Consider the following 15,159-nt stretch of genomic DNA (forward strand, 5'->3'; position numbering starts at 1 on the left):
CCTGCTTCCAATTTCTCCAGCCTAGCGACAGTAGTAAGTAAGCCCTGTTGCTTACCGGAATCCACGGGTCCTGTGTTTCAACAGGTGTCACTGCAAAGCCGCATGCATTTCTAAAGTGACCCCCTTCCGCTTCCAAATAGCAGGCTGGAAAAAAAATATTGGCAATCCTCCCAGGACAAACCACCTTGTCAGGCTGCTTCCTCAAATCCTTCCTTTGCTGCCATTGCTTGAGTAAACAACGACCTTTGTTTGACTCTGGAATTCTCCAGAGCTCTGGGTCTATTTTAAAGCAATCTTCAAACAGTTACAGCAACCTTCTCATCCTGAAAAATATGCTTCATCAAGAGCTAAGGTTGTTTCACCATTAAAAATAAAATTCCCCTGACCTTACCTCTTAAATGTGCTCCATCTCTCTAGAACCTGGCTTACTGGCCATGCCAATAGAGAAGCTTAATTAATATGGTTAGATCATGACCACAGTGTCTTGCCAGCTCACCCACTCTTTGACCAAACCTCTTGGGAACAGCATGACTGCGGGTGAATGCTGGGAAGTAGACCAAAGGTCAACCCCATGGTATTAGGAGTCGGATTTCAGAAACAACTGCCTGGCTGCCGAATATGGAGGAGGAACACATGTTCCATACCAAGGCCCTGCTGCCTGTCCTCCTTGTCAGGGGAAGGCAAGTGCTCAGACCAGTTCTGCAAGATCATCCCGAACATTTCTTCACCTCCAAGGTGAAAACGAAAGGTTGAAGTGACTCTCCCACACTGGCAGCTGAGGACACCCTGGCCTCAAGGCCCACCGAGCAGGCACTCTGTCAGGCCAAGGCAGGGAGACCCCAAGAGGAGAATTTTAGGCCTTCCCAAACAGAATGTTTCTGACATGATAAGACAGAAAAATGAGTAAGCTTTGGATTCACTGAGAGCTGGGTTGGAATCTCCACTCTTCCAATAAGAGATGGGAGAAATAGCAGAATGGAGTTGGCAGTGGAGTCTGCTGATTCTGCCTCGTGTCTGGGGAGAGCTGAGTCTAGGGAGACAGGGAAGGTGTCTAGGCAGCTAGGTGTGAGATGCTCCCGCAGGTGAAGCCGGGGGAGGAATAAGTAGAATCCCCTGTGCTATCTTTGCAACTTTTCTGTAACTGGAAAATGTTCCCAAATAAAAAGTTGAATTAGAAAAAAAAACCCACATGGTTCCTACCCTCATGGAACTTAGATTGAGTGAATGAATGAGAGATACACATTCAATAAACAATAAACGCTCTCTATCTCCTTTCCTCAAAAGCATCTGGGTCAAAAGTGGTTCCTAAAAGGATCTGGGAACTTCAGAGATGCCAGAGCTGACATGCTCTGACATCTTTAGGCTACAGGGAAAGGAAAACCTCTGAGATTTCAAAAACACTCCCAATCTTAACGTCTTTCATGTGTTTAATATTTTAGAAGCAATATAATTTAAAGAGGATGGGGCCAGTTTAGAAAACCCACATCATTTCACCCCGTGGAGCCTGTTTCTCCACCTGTAAAAGAGGGACCACAATCCTTGGCCTGCCTGCCTCAGTGGCTGGCGGGAGCACCCTGCCCAGATGCCAAGAACCGTACAAGTGGAGGAGAGAGACCTTTTATTCAGAGTTGGCTTTGTCAGGATGGCTTTTAATGTCCAGCGATTTTCACCCGATTAAACTTAAAATGCAAATGTAAACTTTATTTTTTGCCCCTTTAGAATTCCTACATCCACTCATTTTCATCCTAGAGCGACAGGAGGTCTGACTCAAGCGTAAGGGCGCAGGAAGCCACGTGTGGTGGATGAAGGCCAAGACTCCCTGCGTATTTAGCCGTCAGTCTTCATGCTCTGTACCTCCAGTACCCAAACTGGAAAATGGGGATCATACAGAGTTGTTCTGAAGGTTAAATAAGATACTACCTGAGAAAGCACTTGGCACAGGCTAGACAGTAGTAGACACTCCCACATGCTAATTATTATTACAAAGAAAAAACTGATTTAAAACTCACTACCCTCAAGCCCATGGCTATCTCAGCTTAGAGCTAAAGCAGTTAATCAGATTCTTCAGAAGATGCATTTGGCCAAAACCTGAAGCCATGCAGTTCACAAACTTTAATAATTGTTCCAGTGAAAGTTAGCACCAGCCCCCCGGGCTGGATGACCCCTACAGGAGGAGCTGGGGTAGCAGTCACAGGAAGGAGCTCTCCACTGTTATAAGCACTGAGTTCACGCTGGTTAACTGTGGCTTTGTTCAATTTCTTTCCCATTAAGCACAGTTCAATCATCCCAGATACCCACCTACTGCCATTAGAAAATGAGAAGATGCTGTTTCTGCCAGCGCTGGGGTAATGCTATCATAATGCTGGGATCCTCGGGGTCCTTGCAAACTAGAGAAGCTCCATCCAAGTTAAACTTGGGGCCCCAAGCATTTGTAGCTCTAAACAACACATGGCGTACTTACCGGCTGTTGATCAAACAAACCATATACTAATCGCATGGTGCCTGGGCTACATCTAACCTCTGTCCTTAGAGATGTGCTCCGTTTCATTTCTGGGTGGTCAAGACCCCAGGGATGGCTCATGAGGCATGGATTTTCCTGTCCTCCTGGCCCTGTGGTCCCTGGATGTCATAGTTCACAGCCGGAGAACACAGTGCTGAGGTTGCCTTTGGGAACAAATCTCAGTCCCGGGCTGCCTGTTGGACACTAAGCCAGGACCAGGGAGACCTGCCCCGACGAGGCTGGGCTGGGGAAGACGGGAACAGCGACCCTCCACCCTCCTGGCCCCATTTATTTCCTGATCATCCTCAGCTCTGAGCTCAATCAGTAGCTCTCGAGAAGAGCATTTTCAGATGCTCAGGGTCAGGTGGCTATGTCCCTGTTTTCTTGCTTCATAGCATTGACCTCAGCTTCTATAGTTGAAAATCATTTTTTCCTGGGCCTATAACTAAAGAAACATCCAGAGAATGGAATTCCTTTGAAAGAGTTCTTTTAATGATTAGATATCTTTAAGTCAGGCCATTACAATAGTAGGATTGGATGTCCTTCTCTCAGCACCGTCCAAGCCAGGAGCAGGTATCATGACAATCCCATGGCCAAGGGAAAGTCCAGAAGCCAGTAATGCAGGGGGGCTGGGTGTTGCCCTTCCTCTCTGGAATCCTCGTGCTCGGAGCTCAGGGCCCTCAGTAGGTCCTTGCAGACCAAGCACTCAGCAAAGAGCCCTGAAACCCTGTCAGGCACATTTGCGACCAGGGTTTATGGGCTGACGTGGCCTCATTTCACCAAACATCCTTCCATGCAAATCAGGATGCACAAAACCCCAGTTAGATGGATGCTACTCTCCTACAGAGCCACCTCCATCTCTGCCCCAAAGAGGGACACAAACTGGGACCCTGCTGCTCCTGCGACAGCTCAGGCTGTCCTGAGACATTCAGCGTTAGGCATTCAGCTGACCTCCCAGACATTCTGGACTGTCCTCCTACCCCCAGGCTAGCCTCCTCCGCAGCCTTGACTTTATCGATGGCTTTCTCTTCATCTCCAACCACCATGTCTGCAGGAAAGGGAGTAACCAGGAAGGAAAGACCTGGGGCCTGGTGAGAGTCACAGCTGTGCATTTCAGTACCTGAGGCTGCCCTGTGCTCCCTGAGAGCTGCCTGCCTGCCTGGGGGCCTCAGCGAGTCAGTCACTGGGGGGAAGGAACAGGGGTAACCCCCAGGCCCAGCCTGCAGGAACAGGAGTCCACAAGGGGGCTGGTCAGCCACTGAAAGGCCTCAGCACATTCGGAGGAACCTTCAACACATGGACGTCAGTCCAGCCTGTGTGCATTTCCCGCATCAGTGGCTTCCCTTTCAAGGCTGCACTGCTAACTTATGAAGTTTAAATAGAGTTTGTGCTGATGAAAGAGGAAATAACTGTGATCGGTCAACAGGACCCAGAGTTCAGACGGCTGTGATGTCACTGCACTTGACTTCTTGAGTTAAGATAAAAAGGCCAATAATTTATTGCTATTAGTTAAAATTGATAGTATGGGAATATTCCGTGGGCATAGTGATATTACACAACACACCAAACGTCTGTACCGGTGTTCTCCCAGTTACTGTTGTGTTGCATTTCAAAAATGTACTGATCATTCGTTTGGCCCTCCAGCTGAAACAGTGTCATACACAGGGATTAAGTCTCAGGCCTGCCCACAGGACTACTGAATTTAAAGTTCATCTGGAATAAAAAGTTACACTTGAAATTTAACCATCAAAAAAAAGATTAAAAGGCCAATAATTAATTCAACAAATCAGTTGTTGTCAAAAAATTCCAAAAGGAAACATCCCTGAGATAATTTGCCAGCCCACTGCCAAGAGACCATGAAGAGAAGGCCTATCGGGCCTCACACCCCTACTTCCCCGGATGGCCGTGTGAAGGCCCGGTCTCCCCAGGAACCTGCTGTCCCCTTGCCCTCCAGCTGGTCAGGAGAGACCCACCGCATCTGACCTCATCTCCACCCGCCACTCATGCAACCCCGTCTTCCACCAAAACTGCTTGTCAAGGGCCTGCGGGGCCAGACAACGTGCTCTTCATCACCAGTGGCCTCCGAGGTGCCAAGTCAAGGGACAGCCTCTGCTCCTGGTCTTGCAGGGGCGTCTGATGCTGCTGTACCCTCTCTACTTCCTGGCGCTCTGCTCTCACGGCCTCCCAGGTCCCTCATTTTCCTTGGTCCTCAGTCAGCTCTGACTCCTTCATAGATAACCCCCTCCCCGCAGGGCCCCTGTCTGGAAGGTGGAGCTTCTCAGGCTTAGACCTGGGTCCCCTTTCCCACCTTTCACTCTCTCCCCAGGTGATCTCGCCCGGTCACATGGCCTTAAATACCGCTGCTGAGGACTCACATGCACCCTCCAGCTCCCCACCTTGTGTATCCAATGCCTATTAGATCTCACCACTGGAGTGCCCAGTAGCATTCAGATTTTATGGACAAACCAGAAATTCTGATTTGCTCCCTTCACCCTAAACCTGCCCCTTCTCAATCCTCTCCATCCAGGAAATGACATTCCCAGCTACCCAGTGGCTCAGGCCAACCACCTAGGGCTCATCCTCGGTTCTGCTCTTTGCCCCACCCCCAAATTTGATTCATCATCGAGACGACCCTCTCTGCCTTCAAATTAGAGCCCTAATCCAGGGACCCTCTTCCCCACCACGTCACTCCAAGCCACAATCATCTATATCTTCAACTTCTAAATAGCATCCTAACTAATGTCTACTTCTGCCCTCTGCCCCTTAAAGACCATTCTCTGCATAGCTACCATGCCCTCTTTTTGAAATCTCAAGTCGGTTCACATCGTTCCTTTGCTGAAAACCCTCCAATGGTTTTGCCATAAAGCTAGGCTCCTCACCAAGGCTGATAATGACCTACGAGACTTAGTCCTTACCTACCTCCCTAGCTTCTTATCTCACCATAATTTCTCTCATCGGCTCTTCCCCAGTTATACTGGCTTTCTTTGCTGATCTTAAAATACAACCAGTTCATTCCTCTCAGACATGTCATCCTTTTCCAGAATACTCCTTCTCCAGAATTTGACGTGGCTGCCTCCTGCTAGTACATCAGGTCTGCAGGGCGGGCTCCTCTGACCACTCGTCAAAAACGGCCTCTAACCACAATGAGCTACCACTTCACGCCCACTAACTAGCAAGGCTGTAATTAATCAGCAACAGCAACAGAAATCACAAGTGTTAGTAAGGATGCAGAGAAATTAGGAAGCTCATGCATTGCTGGGTGGGAATGTAAAATGGTGCTCCTGCCATGGGAAAGTTTGATAATTCCTCAAAAGTTTAAACATGAAAGTACCCTATCACCCAGCAATTCCACTTCTAGGTATATACCCAAAATAATTGAAAGCAGGGACTCAGATACATGTACACCCATGTTTGGAGCAGTGTTATAAACAATAGCCAAAGGTCGAAGCAACCCAACTGTCCATCAATGGACAAATGGATAAATAAAATGTGGAATATACATATTATGGCATACTATTCAGTCCTACAGGGGAAGGAAATTCTGACACCTGCTACAACATGGATGCACCTTGAGGACATTATGCTAAGTGACATAAATCAGTCACACAAGGACAAACACTGTGTGACTGCACTTACATGCAGCACCTACAGGTTGTCAAATTCCTAGACAGAAAGGGGAATGGTGGTTGCTGGGGGCTGGGGGAGAAGGGATGGGGAGTTCCTGTCTAATGGAAACAGAGCTTCATTTTGGAAAGATGAAAAAGTCCTGGACGGGGGTGGTTGCACATGTGAATACACTTCATGCCACTGAACTGTACACTTAAAAATGGTTTAAAAGGTCGATGTTATGTTATGTCTATTTTACCACATTAAAAAAAACATAGCTCCTGACTCCAGTTACCATTGGAAATCATGTGTTTATTTGCCTGCTAAGCTCACTGTCTGATTTTCCCTCTGGATGGGAGGCTGCACTAGAGTACATGCAAATGCTAGAATAGTGCCTGATAAACAAGAGGCACTCAATAAAGTTTAAAGAAATGTTTTTATTTGCATGCTGGCTTGCCTGTTCGTTCCCTTGCTTCTGTTCTAATCCCCCACCAGATGGAAGGGAATTCCCCGAGACAGGCGCGGTTTGGCCCCTCCTCTTTGGATCTATAGCACCTAACCCAGGGTGTGCCCCCCACGGGGCCCCATCTCTGTTCACCGAGTGAATGAAACATGCATCCACATCAAGACGTGGTAGCGTGTCACTGACACCGTGAGCTGTGCTGCAAAGCACCGCGGAAAGTCCTGAGCTAGACTGAGGAAGCCAGTGTGAAAACCACTGACCCAGCCTGGGCCTGCCCACTTCACAGGATTTCAATGACCATCAGATGAAATCGCATGTGTGAAAAGCCTTCACCATGCTCTGCACAAAGGGTTAAGTCATTTTACAACTGCAAGTGTCACTGTTTGGTGGGAGAAACAGAGAAACAAGCATGCCAAGCAGACCTACCTGGCAGCCACCCTATGGCCGGGTGGCTCCTTTCTTAAAACACAGAGCACAGCCCCTGGGTGACTAACGCTCCACCTCGCCAGGTGTGACATTTCAGAGCAGGTGGTGTGGTATTGCCTCCCCTTGACCACACCCACAAGCACACACCAGCCTTTATTCCATGCACTCCAGGACAAATCTCTGGGAAATGGATGCAAAGCTTCCAATTTGGCCTCCTCCTGGTGAGAGGCAAAGCTGTGTGGAGAGCTCAAGCCGTGGGACTCAGCCAGCTGTGGTATTGCACAATGTCAACAAAACCGACAGCTGACTGGGGATTCCATCTTTCTGACAACGAATGTATTTTGCCCACAGGTGGCAGAGGTGGGACCCCAAGGCCATTCCCAGCTCACTCCAGGAGAAAGGAAATCAGAGCAGAAGATGCGGAAAGGTTAGCGTTGGCTCCCAGCATCTTCCTTACGTGGAGAGCATAGCCTTATTCAGCATCTCACAGCAGATCAACCAAGCCACATTTCAGGAGGCACACCAACGTGTTATTTTAAAGAATCTCAACATGGGTTCCAGATTCTACGGAGGTTTTACAGCTCATTTGTGGCAGGTGCAGGAGGCGGTGGGAGGAGAGGAGGGGGAAACTTAAAGCCCCAAGCGGACGGGCCATGCCCAAAGTCTGCGTCATCCAGACATTCACTGGGAAGGGTGCTAAACAGCAGACCACGCACAGCACATGCCCACTACCTGCGGAGGTCCAGCGTGTGGAGGCCACAGGATGACGTTATGCAGGCCAGAGTCCTGTTGCTGAAAGTAAAGGGGTCTCGCCATCAGGATGGGCCCCAGTGACAGGATTCCCGCAGTACCAGAGGGACGGTTTTGCCTGTTCTATTCCCAGGCCTGGCCTGCTGGGGTGCTCCCACCTGCCCATCCCCACCCCACCCCCAATGGCAACCAGGGGAAATCTGACCAGAGGGAGAGGAATCTGCAGCCCCAGAGAGGACTGGGCGGGCCTGCCCCTCATCCTTTGCCCTGGTGACATGGCTGGTCCTCAATGCCTGGTCCTTCATCTGTGAACAGGGCGTCCTTCAGGCCTGAGTCTGTCCTTCTAAGTGCCCACTTGTAAGCAGGCTGCAGGGACCTCTGAATGTATCCTCAGAGAGAAGGGACCCCTGACACAGGACCATGGGCATGGATGGGAGAGGGGAGTGTGGAAGCAGAGGAACTGGTCTGTGGGTGTTTGCAGGGATCTGGGTGGGGTAACAGGATTGTGGCAATGGGGGCAGACAGGAAAAACATACTGCTAGAGAAGAAAGGCATTGTGGTTATATGCTACCTTTTTGCTGGTGAATCAGTGTCCCCATTCAGGGACAGAGTGACTGACTCCACAGAGGGCAAATGGAGCAATCAGAGCCAGTCAGGTTCCTTAGAGGGACTGATCAAAGCACAGAAGATCACAGCCCCTGGGTGACTGACACTCTGCCTCACCAGGTGTGACATTCCCGGGCAGGTGGGTGGTATTGCCTCCATCAAACATTAGCTGAACTATTTGCTGTGAGCATGGAAGCCTGGAGCTGCTGGTGGCACCTTTTTGTTCCTACCATGCTGAGGGCACCCGCGGAGCACCCAGAAACGACAGAGGAGAGCAGGGCAAGATCCTGGGAGGAGAGATCCCTAGCATCATCTTCGGAACCTCTGGACTCAGGGGCCACGGCAGTCGATTTATAGACTTCTCAATGCTGTAAGGCAAACAAGCCCTCCCTGCTTGTAGTCACGGGAGACAGGTTTCTGTTCCGCAACCAAAAAAAAGTCCTAATTAAACAGAAACTCAGAAGGCCCAATGGCCAAGCCAGTATTAATTAATTAATTAATTAATTAATTAATTAATCATAGAGTGATTTATGAAGTGTGGAGAAGGGGAGTGGGTAGAGTCAGAGGTGACCCCAGATTTCCGTCTTGGGTGGTAAGGCAGATCACAGTTCACAGGAGGAGAGGTTCAGGGAGGGAAGCTGAGTTTAGGTTTGAGGAACACGGAGTGACTGCAGACCATCCAGGGGACAGTGGAAAGAAGGGTCTGGAGCACCAGCCCCATGGAGGAGCCCTGAATCCTGCAGCTTCATTCATATTTGTGCTTCCTTTCCACTTGCTTCTCTGTGGATCATAAATCTTGTTCGATCTTGGAACGCTAAGGGCAAGTCCATAAATGCCCCACTGGGTCCTGTCTGGCTGAGGTTAGAGATGAGAAAACTTGCAATGCCAGGGAAATGTCCATCTCCTGTCTGCTCTAAAGGGGACTGAGGGGGGAGGATAGGGCTGGGAGCTGGCAGGAGGTGAGAAGTGGGAGAAAGGTAGAGCGGAGTGAGAGTTTTCAAACCTCTGAGCATTTTTATCTTTCTAATCATTAAAAGATCTGAAACATTAAAATATTGATTGCTTGCAAAGATAAAGTGGGATGGGCATCCTCATCCCCTGAGAAGTATAAACAGAGAAGCATAAATTGGGATCATCTCTCTGGAAAGCATTTTGGACATAGATATAGATGCAGATACAGATAGAGCAAGAGTTTCTAAACACTTTTCATTTGATGGAGCAATTCCATTTCTGTGGGTCTATTCTAAGTAAACCAGCCTTCAGTTCTGGACAGTGGTTTAGCAAAAGGAATGAAGGGAAAATGTGAGCTACCTTAATTTTGCCTGCATTCAGGTAGAAATTCATCTCAGGTTAGAGAAGCTCACCCACTGCCACCAGGAGTTCTCTTAAAGCAGGTAAGACAAATGTTCTCCTAGTCTAGGGTTTATCAACCGTGGAGGGCAAAAGCAACCCCCGCCCCCCGAGAACCAGTGCTCTAGCCTGCGTGTAGCCAGCAGTGGGGCCTGCAGAGAGTGTGGGGCCCAAACACATCTGTAAGACCTTAGGGAAGGTATTGAACCTGAATTGTTTGGTTTGTTAATGAGCAGGACTAGCAGCTGCTATATATGAGTATAGTGCCCTGTACCGTGTCTGCATATGGAAGGCATTCAACCAGTGGCTGAGCCCTTCTCCACTCTAAAACACAAGATGGAACATTCTTTTTAATAGAGATTACAAAGAGGTAGGACATGAGTCAATCCCAGACAGCAGGAACATTTTTTTGGCCCAGAGTGTTTAAAAATAATTTAAATTAGTTGCCAACATGTGAAAAATTGTAAGATTTCTTTACATGTCTTCTAGAAAATAGAAAAGGAGAACTTCCCAACTCATTTTATGAGATTAGTGTTAGCTTGATACCAAAACCAGATAGAAAATGACAAAGTAATATTTCTTATGAATTTAGACACAAAAATCCTCCATAAAATGTTAGCAAATCAAAAAAAAAAAAAGAAAGAAAGAAAGAAAAGGGGGAATTACTTCTTGATAGGATAAAACTATTGGTAAATCAAAGATCAACGTATGCTTTAAATATCCTTAATGTTGATCACTTAAAGGGTATCAGATGATCAGCTATGGAGGTACTCTTTTCTGATAATATTCCTTTCTCTTAATAAAAAAAAAAAAAAAAAAAAAGCAGTTCCTGTGTGCTGACCTCCAATGAGTTCTGCACAGTGGTATAGAGGGCATGTCAAAGTGTGGGCAAAGGGTCTGTTTGTTTCTATGCAGAAGATCAAGGCCTAGCTTGGATACCCAGAAAATGAACTAAGATACGATATGAGGAGGAGCTTCCGGCATCAGCACTCTCTGGAGGACTCGTGCCAGGGGATGATCATCAAAAAGCCTCCACAGGGATCCGGGCGATGCTGCGGTTGTGGCTGCGTCCACCCCACCGTTTCCTGGACTTGCCATTGGAATGAGGAGGGAGATGTCTAGGCTGGCATGTGCATACAGTGAGACAACGAATTTGACCGGATCTGTACTGTTGGAACTCAACCAGGAGTTGGGAGGGGTGCAAGGTGTAGCACTCCAAAATCTTATGACTATAGACTATCTACAGTTAAAAGGACATATGGGAGGTGAACAGAACCCAGAAATGGGCTGCTTTAATTTGTCTGATTTCTCTCAGACTGTTCAAGTACAGTTGGACAATATCCATCATATCATAGACAAATTTTCACAAATGCCTAGGGTGCCTAAATGGTTTTCTTGGCTTCACTGGAGATGGATGGTAATTATAGATTTGCTTTGTTTAAATCACCATATTCCTATTATGTTAATATGTGTGTACAAATTAGTAGTTTAAAACCTATACATACTTAAGGTACTCTACAAGAAGATATGTCAAAGAAATAATCAATCCTCCCATGTTTTCTTCTATATGCTACCTCTATAGCTTTTCTTCTTCCTTCCTAATTACAACCCTTAAATAGAATTTGTGCCTCATATCGAAGTTACCGAGTATCATAATTCCTCCAGGTGGTAAAGATACCTCGAGACAAGCGCTGGGCATAGAAGCCACAGGGCATAAATCTGCAAAGAAGTAAAAAGCTAACCTTTTCAAACAATATGGCTTCTCTCTCACTTACCAACTTTACATCTCCCTGTATGGCCCCGGAAGATGACTGGTTAGCCAGAGACGGGTAAGATTCCTCAAGGGAGGAACAACCTAAGACAGGCACAGTCGCAGGGGGGCCATCAGGTGAGAAATTGGGGATCAACAGAGGTGAAGCTCAGAACCTCATCCCCCCTGCTTTGAGAGAAATCTTCTGCATCCGTGGATGGTTTATTGCCCTTGTCTAGCTTGGATTAACACATAGTCTACAGGCACACACCTGATCATCTACAATTGCTCTCCTACAACACTAAACTATGTTTTCTACCTTTATCTTGCATCTACCTACCACTTCAGCATTTTATTAAAAATAAAAATAATAATAATAATAAAGGGAGAAATGTGGGATCAACATATAAATCAAGTATAAAAATCAAATGAATATTCATATTTGACCTGATTGTTTATAGTTCATAATGCATGATCAAAACCGAAAGTTTCTGTGATGACTGCCCTTGTACTGTTCACCATGTAAGAATTTATTCACTATGTAAGAACTTGTTCGTTATGCTTCAGAAGATTGGAGACTGATGAGAGTTAGGCTTGAGATGGATTAATGATTGTACATTGAGCATTGACCCCCCTATACTGAATTTTATTGTTGTTAACAACCATTTGATCAATAAATATGAGAGATGCCCTCTCATAAAAAAAAATTTAAAAAAAATGTTAGCAAATCAAATCTAACAAGCTTCAGTTATATAGCATGACTAAGTTGGATTTATTCCAAGTATGTAAGATTAGTTCAACATTCAGAAACCAATTGTGTGATCTAACATATCAATAGCCCAAAGAAGAAAGATCATATAATTACAACAATTGATACAGAAAGTACATTTGGAAAAAAATCTAATCCCCATTCATGATAAAAATACTCAGAAAGCTAGGAACAGAGGAGCTACTTCCTGAATTTGATAAAGAGAATTTACAAAAACCTTACAGCTAATATCTTACTTAACAGTGAAAGACTGAATGCCTTCCCCCAAGTGTGGAAACAAGACAAGGATGTCCACCCAATCATTCTTAATTAACACAGTATTGGAATATCTAGCCAGTGTGATAAGGCAAGAAGAAGAAATCAAAGGCATACATAATTGAAAAGAAGAAATGCAACTCTCCCTATGATTGACTACATAGAAAAATCTCAAGAAATCAACAAAGAAACTTTAAAATAATAAGTGAGTTCATCAAGGTCACAGGATATAAAATGAACACACAAAAATGAATACATTAACAATGAACACGTGGAAACCAGAACTAAAAACACAATACCATTTATAATCCCTGCAAATAAAATGAAATACTTAGGTGTAAACTTAAAACATATGCAGGATTTATATGTTTAAATTGATGAAATGATGATGAAAGAAATCAAAGAAGACCTAAATAAATGGAGAGATACACGATGTTTTCATGGACTGGAAGACTCGACATGATAAAGACATCAATTCTTACCAGTTAATCTGTAGGGTTTAGCGCATTTCCTATCAAAATCTCAGCAGGGTATTTTGTAGACATTAAGTTTATTCTAAAATTTATATGGAAAGTCATAGGTCCTAGAATAGCTAAAACAATTCTGAAAAATAATAAAATGGGAGGAATCACTCTACCTGACTTCAAGACAGATATACAGCAGCAGTAGTCAAGACTGCTATAGCAATCCACTATATAACAGCAGTAATCAAGATGGCATGGTATCTGTGGAAGGAGGGACACATAGATCAGTGGAACAGAATAGAGAACCCAGAAATAGGCCCACACAAATATGATCAATTGCTTTTTGACAAAGGTGGGAAAGAGTTCGGTGGATGAAGACTAGAGTTCTCAATACATGGTACTGGAGAGATGGGCATTCACAGGCAAAACAGAACAACACAAAAACACAAAGGAGGAACCTCACTCTAATCTCACACCTCACACAAAAATTAACTCAAAATGGATCATGGGTTTACACCCAAAGTGTAAAACTATTAAAGTTTTAGAAAAAAATATAGGAGAACATCTTCCAGATGTAAGGCTAGACAAAGAGTTCTTAGACTTGATACCAAAAGCACTATCTGTAAAAGGAAAAACTGATAAATCATTTCTTGTAAGAACTGTGTTCTGTAAAAGGCCCTGTCTGAAAAGACAAGCTACAAGTGGAAGAAAATATTTGAAAACCACAGTCTGACAAAAGATTAGTATCTGGACCATATAAAAAGCTCTCAGAACTCAACAGTAAGAAAAAAAAATCCAATTAGACAAAAGACATGAATAGATATTTCACAAAAGAGAATGCACAGGTGGTCATAAGCCCATGAAAGATATTCAACATCATCAGTTGTCAGGGAAATGCAAATTAAAACTACAATGTGGTATCGCAGCACACGTCTCAGAATGGCAGCCCTGAATAGTGACGCCACCAAATGGTGACAACAACAAATGATAGCCAGAATGTAGAGAAACTGGATCGCTCATATACTGTTGGTGGGAATGAGAAGTGGTACTGCTCTTCTAGCCAACAGGCACTGCCTTACAAAACTAAAAATACACCTGCTATATGATCAAGCAATTGCACTTGTGAACATTTCTCAGACAAATGAAAACTTACGTTCACAAAATACTGTATGTAAATGTTCATAACAGCTTTATTTGTAGTAGCTCAAAACGGAAAACAATTCAGATCTCCTTCAATGAGTGAACAGTTCAACGAAACATAGTACGTCTGCACTGTGGAGTAGGGCTCAGCAATTAAAAGGAATGAACAACCAGCACAACAACATTTGATGATTGACACACAACCACCTGGATGAATCTTCAGGAATTATGCCAAGTGAAAAAAAGTGAATTCCAAAAGGTCATATCTTGTGTGATTCTATTTATATAACATTCTCAGAATTTCGAAAGTATAGAGCTAGAGAATGAGTAAGAAGTAGTGGTGGGTTGGGAATGGGGGACAGGAAGGAGGTGGGTGTAGCTATAAGGGAAACTAGAGGAATCTTTCTGGTGATAGAAATGTTCTGTATCTGACTGTATCCATGTCAGTATCTACGCTGTAATGTTGTATTCATTTTTCAAGATGTTACACTTGGGGGAAACCAGGTAAAGGGTACATGGGATCTCTGTGTATTATTTCTTACAACAGTAGGCCAATCTACCATTATCTTAAAATAAAAAGTTTAATTATAAAATTAAGATTTCATAGAAAAAAATATGGGTTTCTGGCTTCTCTTGCAGAACTGAGCCCCCATTGCCACGTGGCAACCATCAGCTGGAGTTGAGGGTGGCCACCTTCTTTAGACAGTAGGACAGGAAACCCTTGTCTGCCACAGCACCTGCTTCTCTCTATTGTCTCACACCCAGTCATTTAACACAATTAGTGTTTCTTGTCCCTAAAAAGTGGAGTTTGCCACCTTTTCTTCTGATGATTCCTGTTTTCCTGCTTAAGAAAAGAAGATTGTAGGGAAGGAAAAGGAAGTGGGAAAAATGAAGCGCATTATGCTGGCTTTTAACCAATTTTCCCATTCAAAGAACAACACCACTAATACGAAACTTCATTGTGTGTGAGTTAAACAGGAAAGCGTCTTCCTGATTTTGTTCACCAGGGCACTGAAGTAAAACTCTCAAACTTAAAATGGGTAATGATAAAATTTGAATATATTCTAATATCCTAGCCTT

At 44.9% G+C, this 15,159-nt stretch overlaps 1 protein-coding gene across 31 annotated transcripts in view; it reads right to left on the reverse strand.

The window, feature by feature from the left end:
- TACC2 (transforming acidic coiled-coil containing protein 2) overlaps positions 1-15,159 on the reverse strand; it is a 203,795-nt gene that overhangs the window by 167,230 nt on the left and 21,406 nt on the right. For 23 of the 31 annotated variants that reach the window (XM_073240258.1, XM_073240260.1, XM_073240259.1 and 20 more), the window contains exon 3: positions 7,728-7,787. The exons of 4 other annotated variants lie outside the window; for them this stretch is intronic. In XM_073240258.1, coding sequence (XP_073096359.1) covers positions 7,728-7,787 — 60 coding nt within the window. Of the gene's footprint in view, positions 1-7,727; positions 7,788-8,581; positions 8,769-13,112; positions 13,201-15,159 lie in introns of all 31 variants that reach the window. 4 more of the 31 variants (XM_073240283.1, XM_073240264.1, XM_073240263.1 and 1 more) reach the window with 4 other exon arrangements.

Source organism: Manis javanica, chromosome 7 (assembly GCF_040802235.1).
Source record: "Manis javanica isolate MJ-LG chromosome 7, MJ_LKY, whole genome shotgun sequence".
Lineage (NCBI taxonomy): Eukaryota > Metazoa > Chordata > Mammalia > Pholidota > Manidae > Manis > Manis javanica.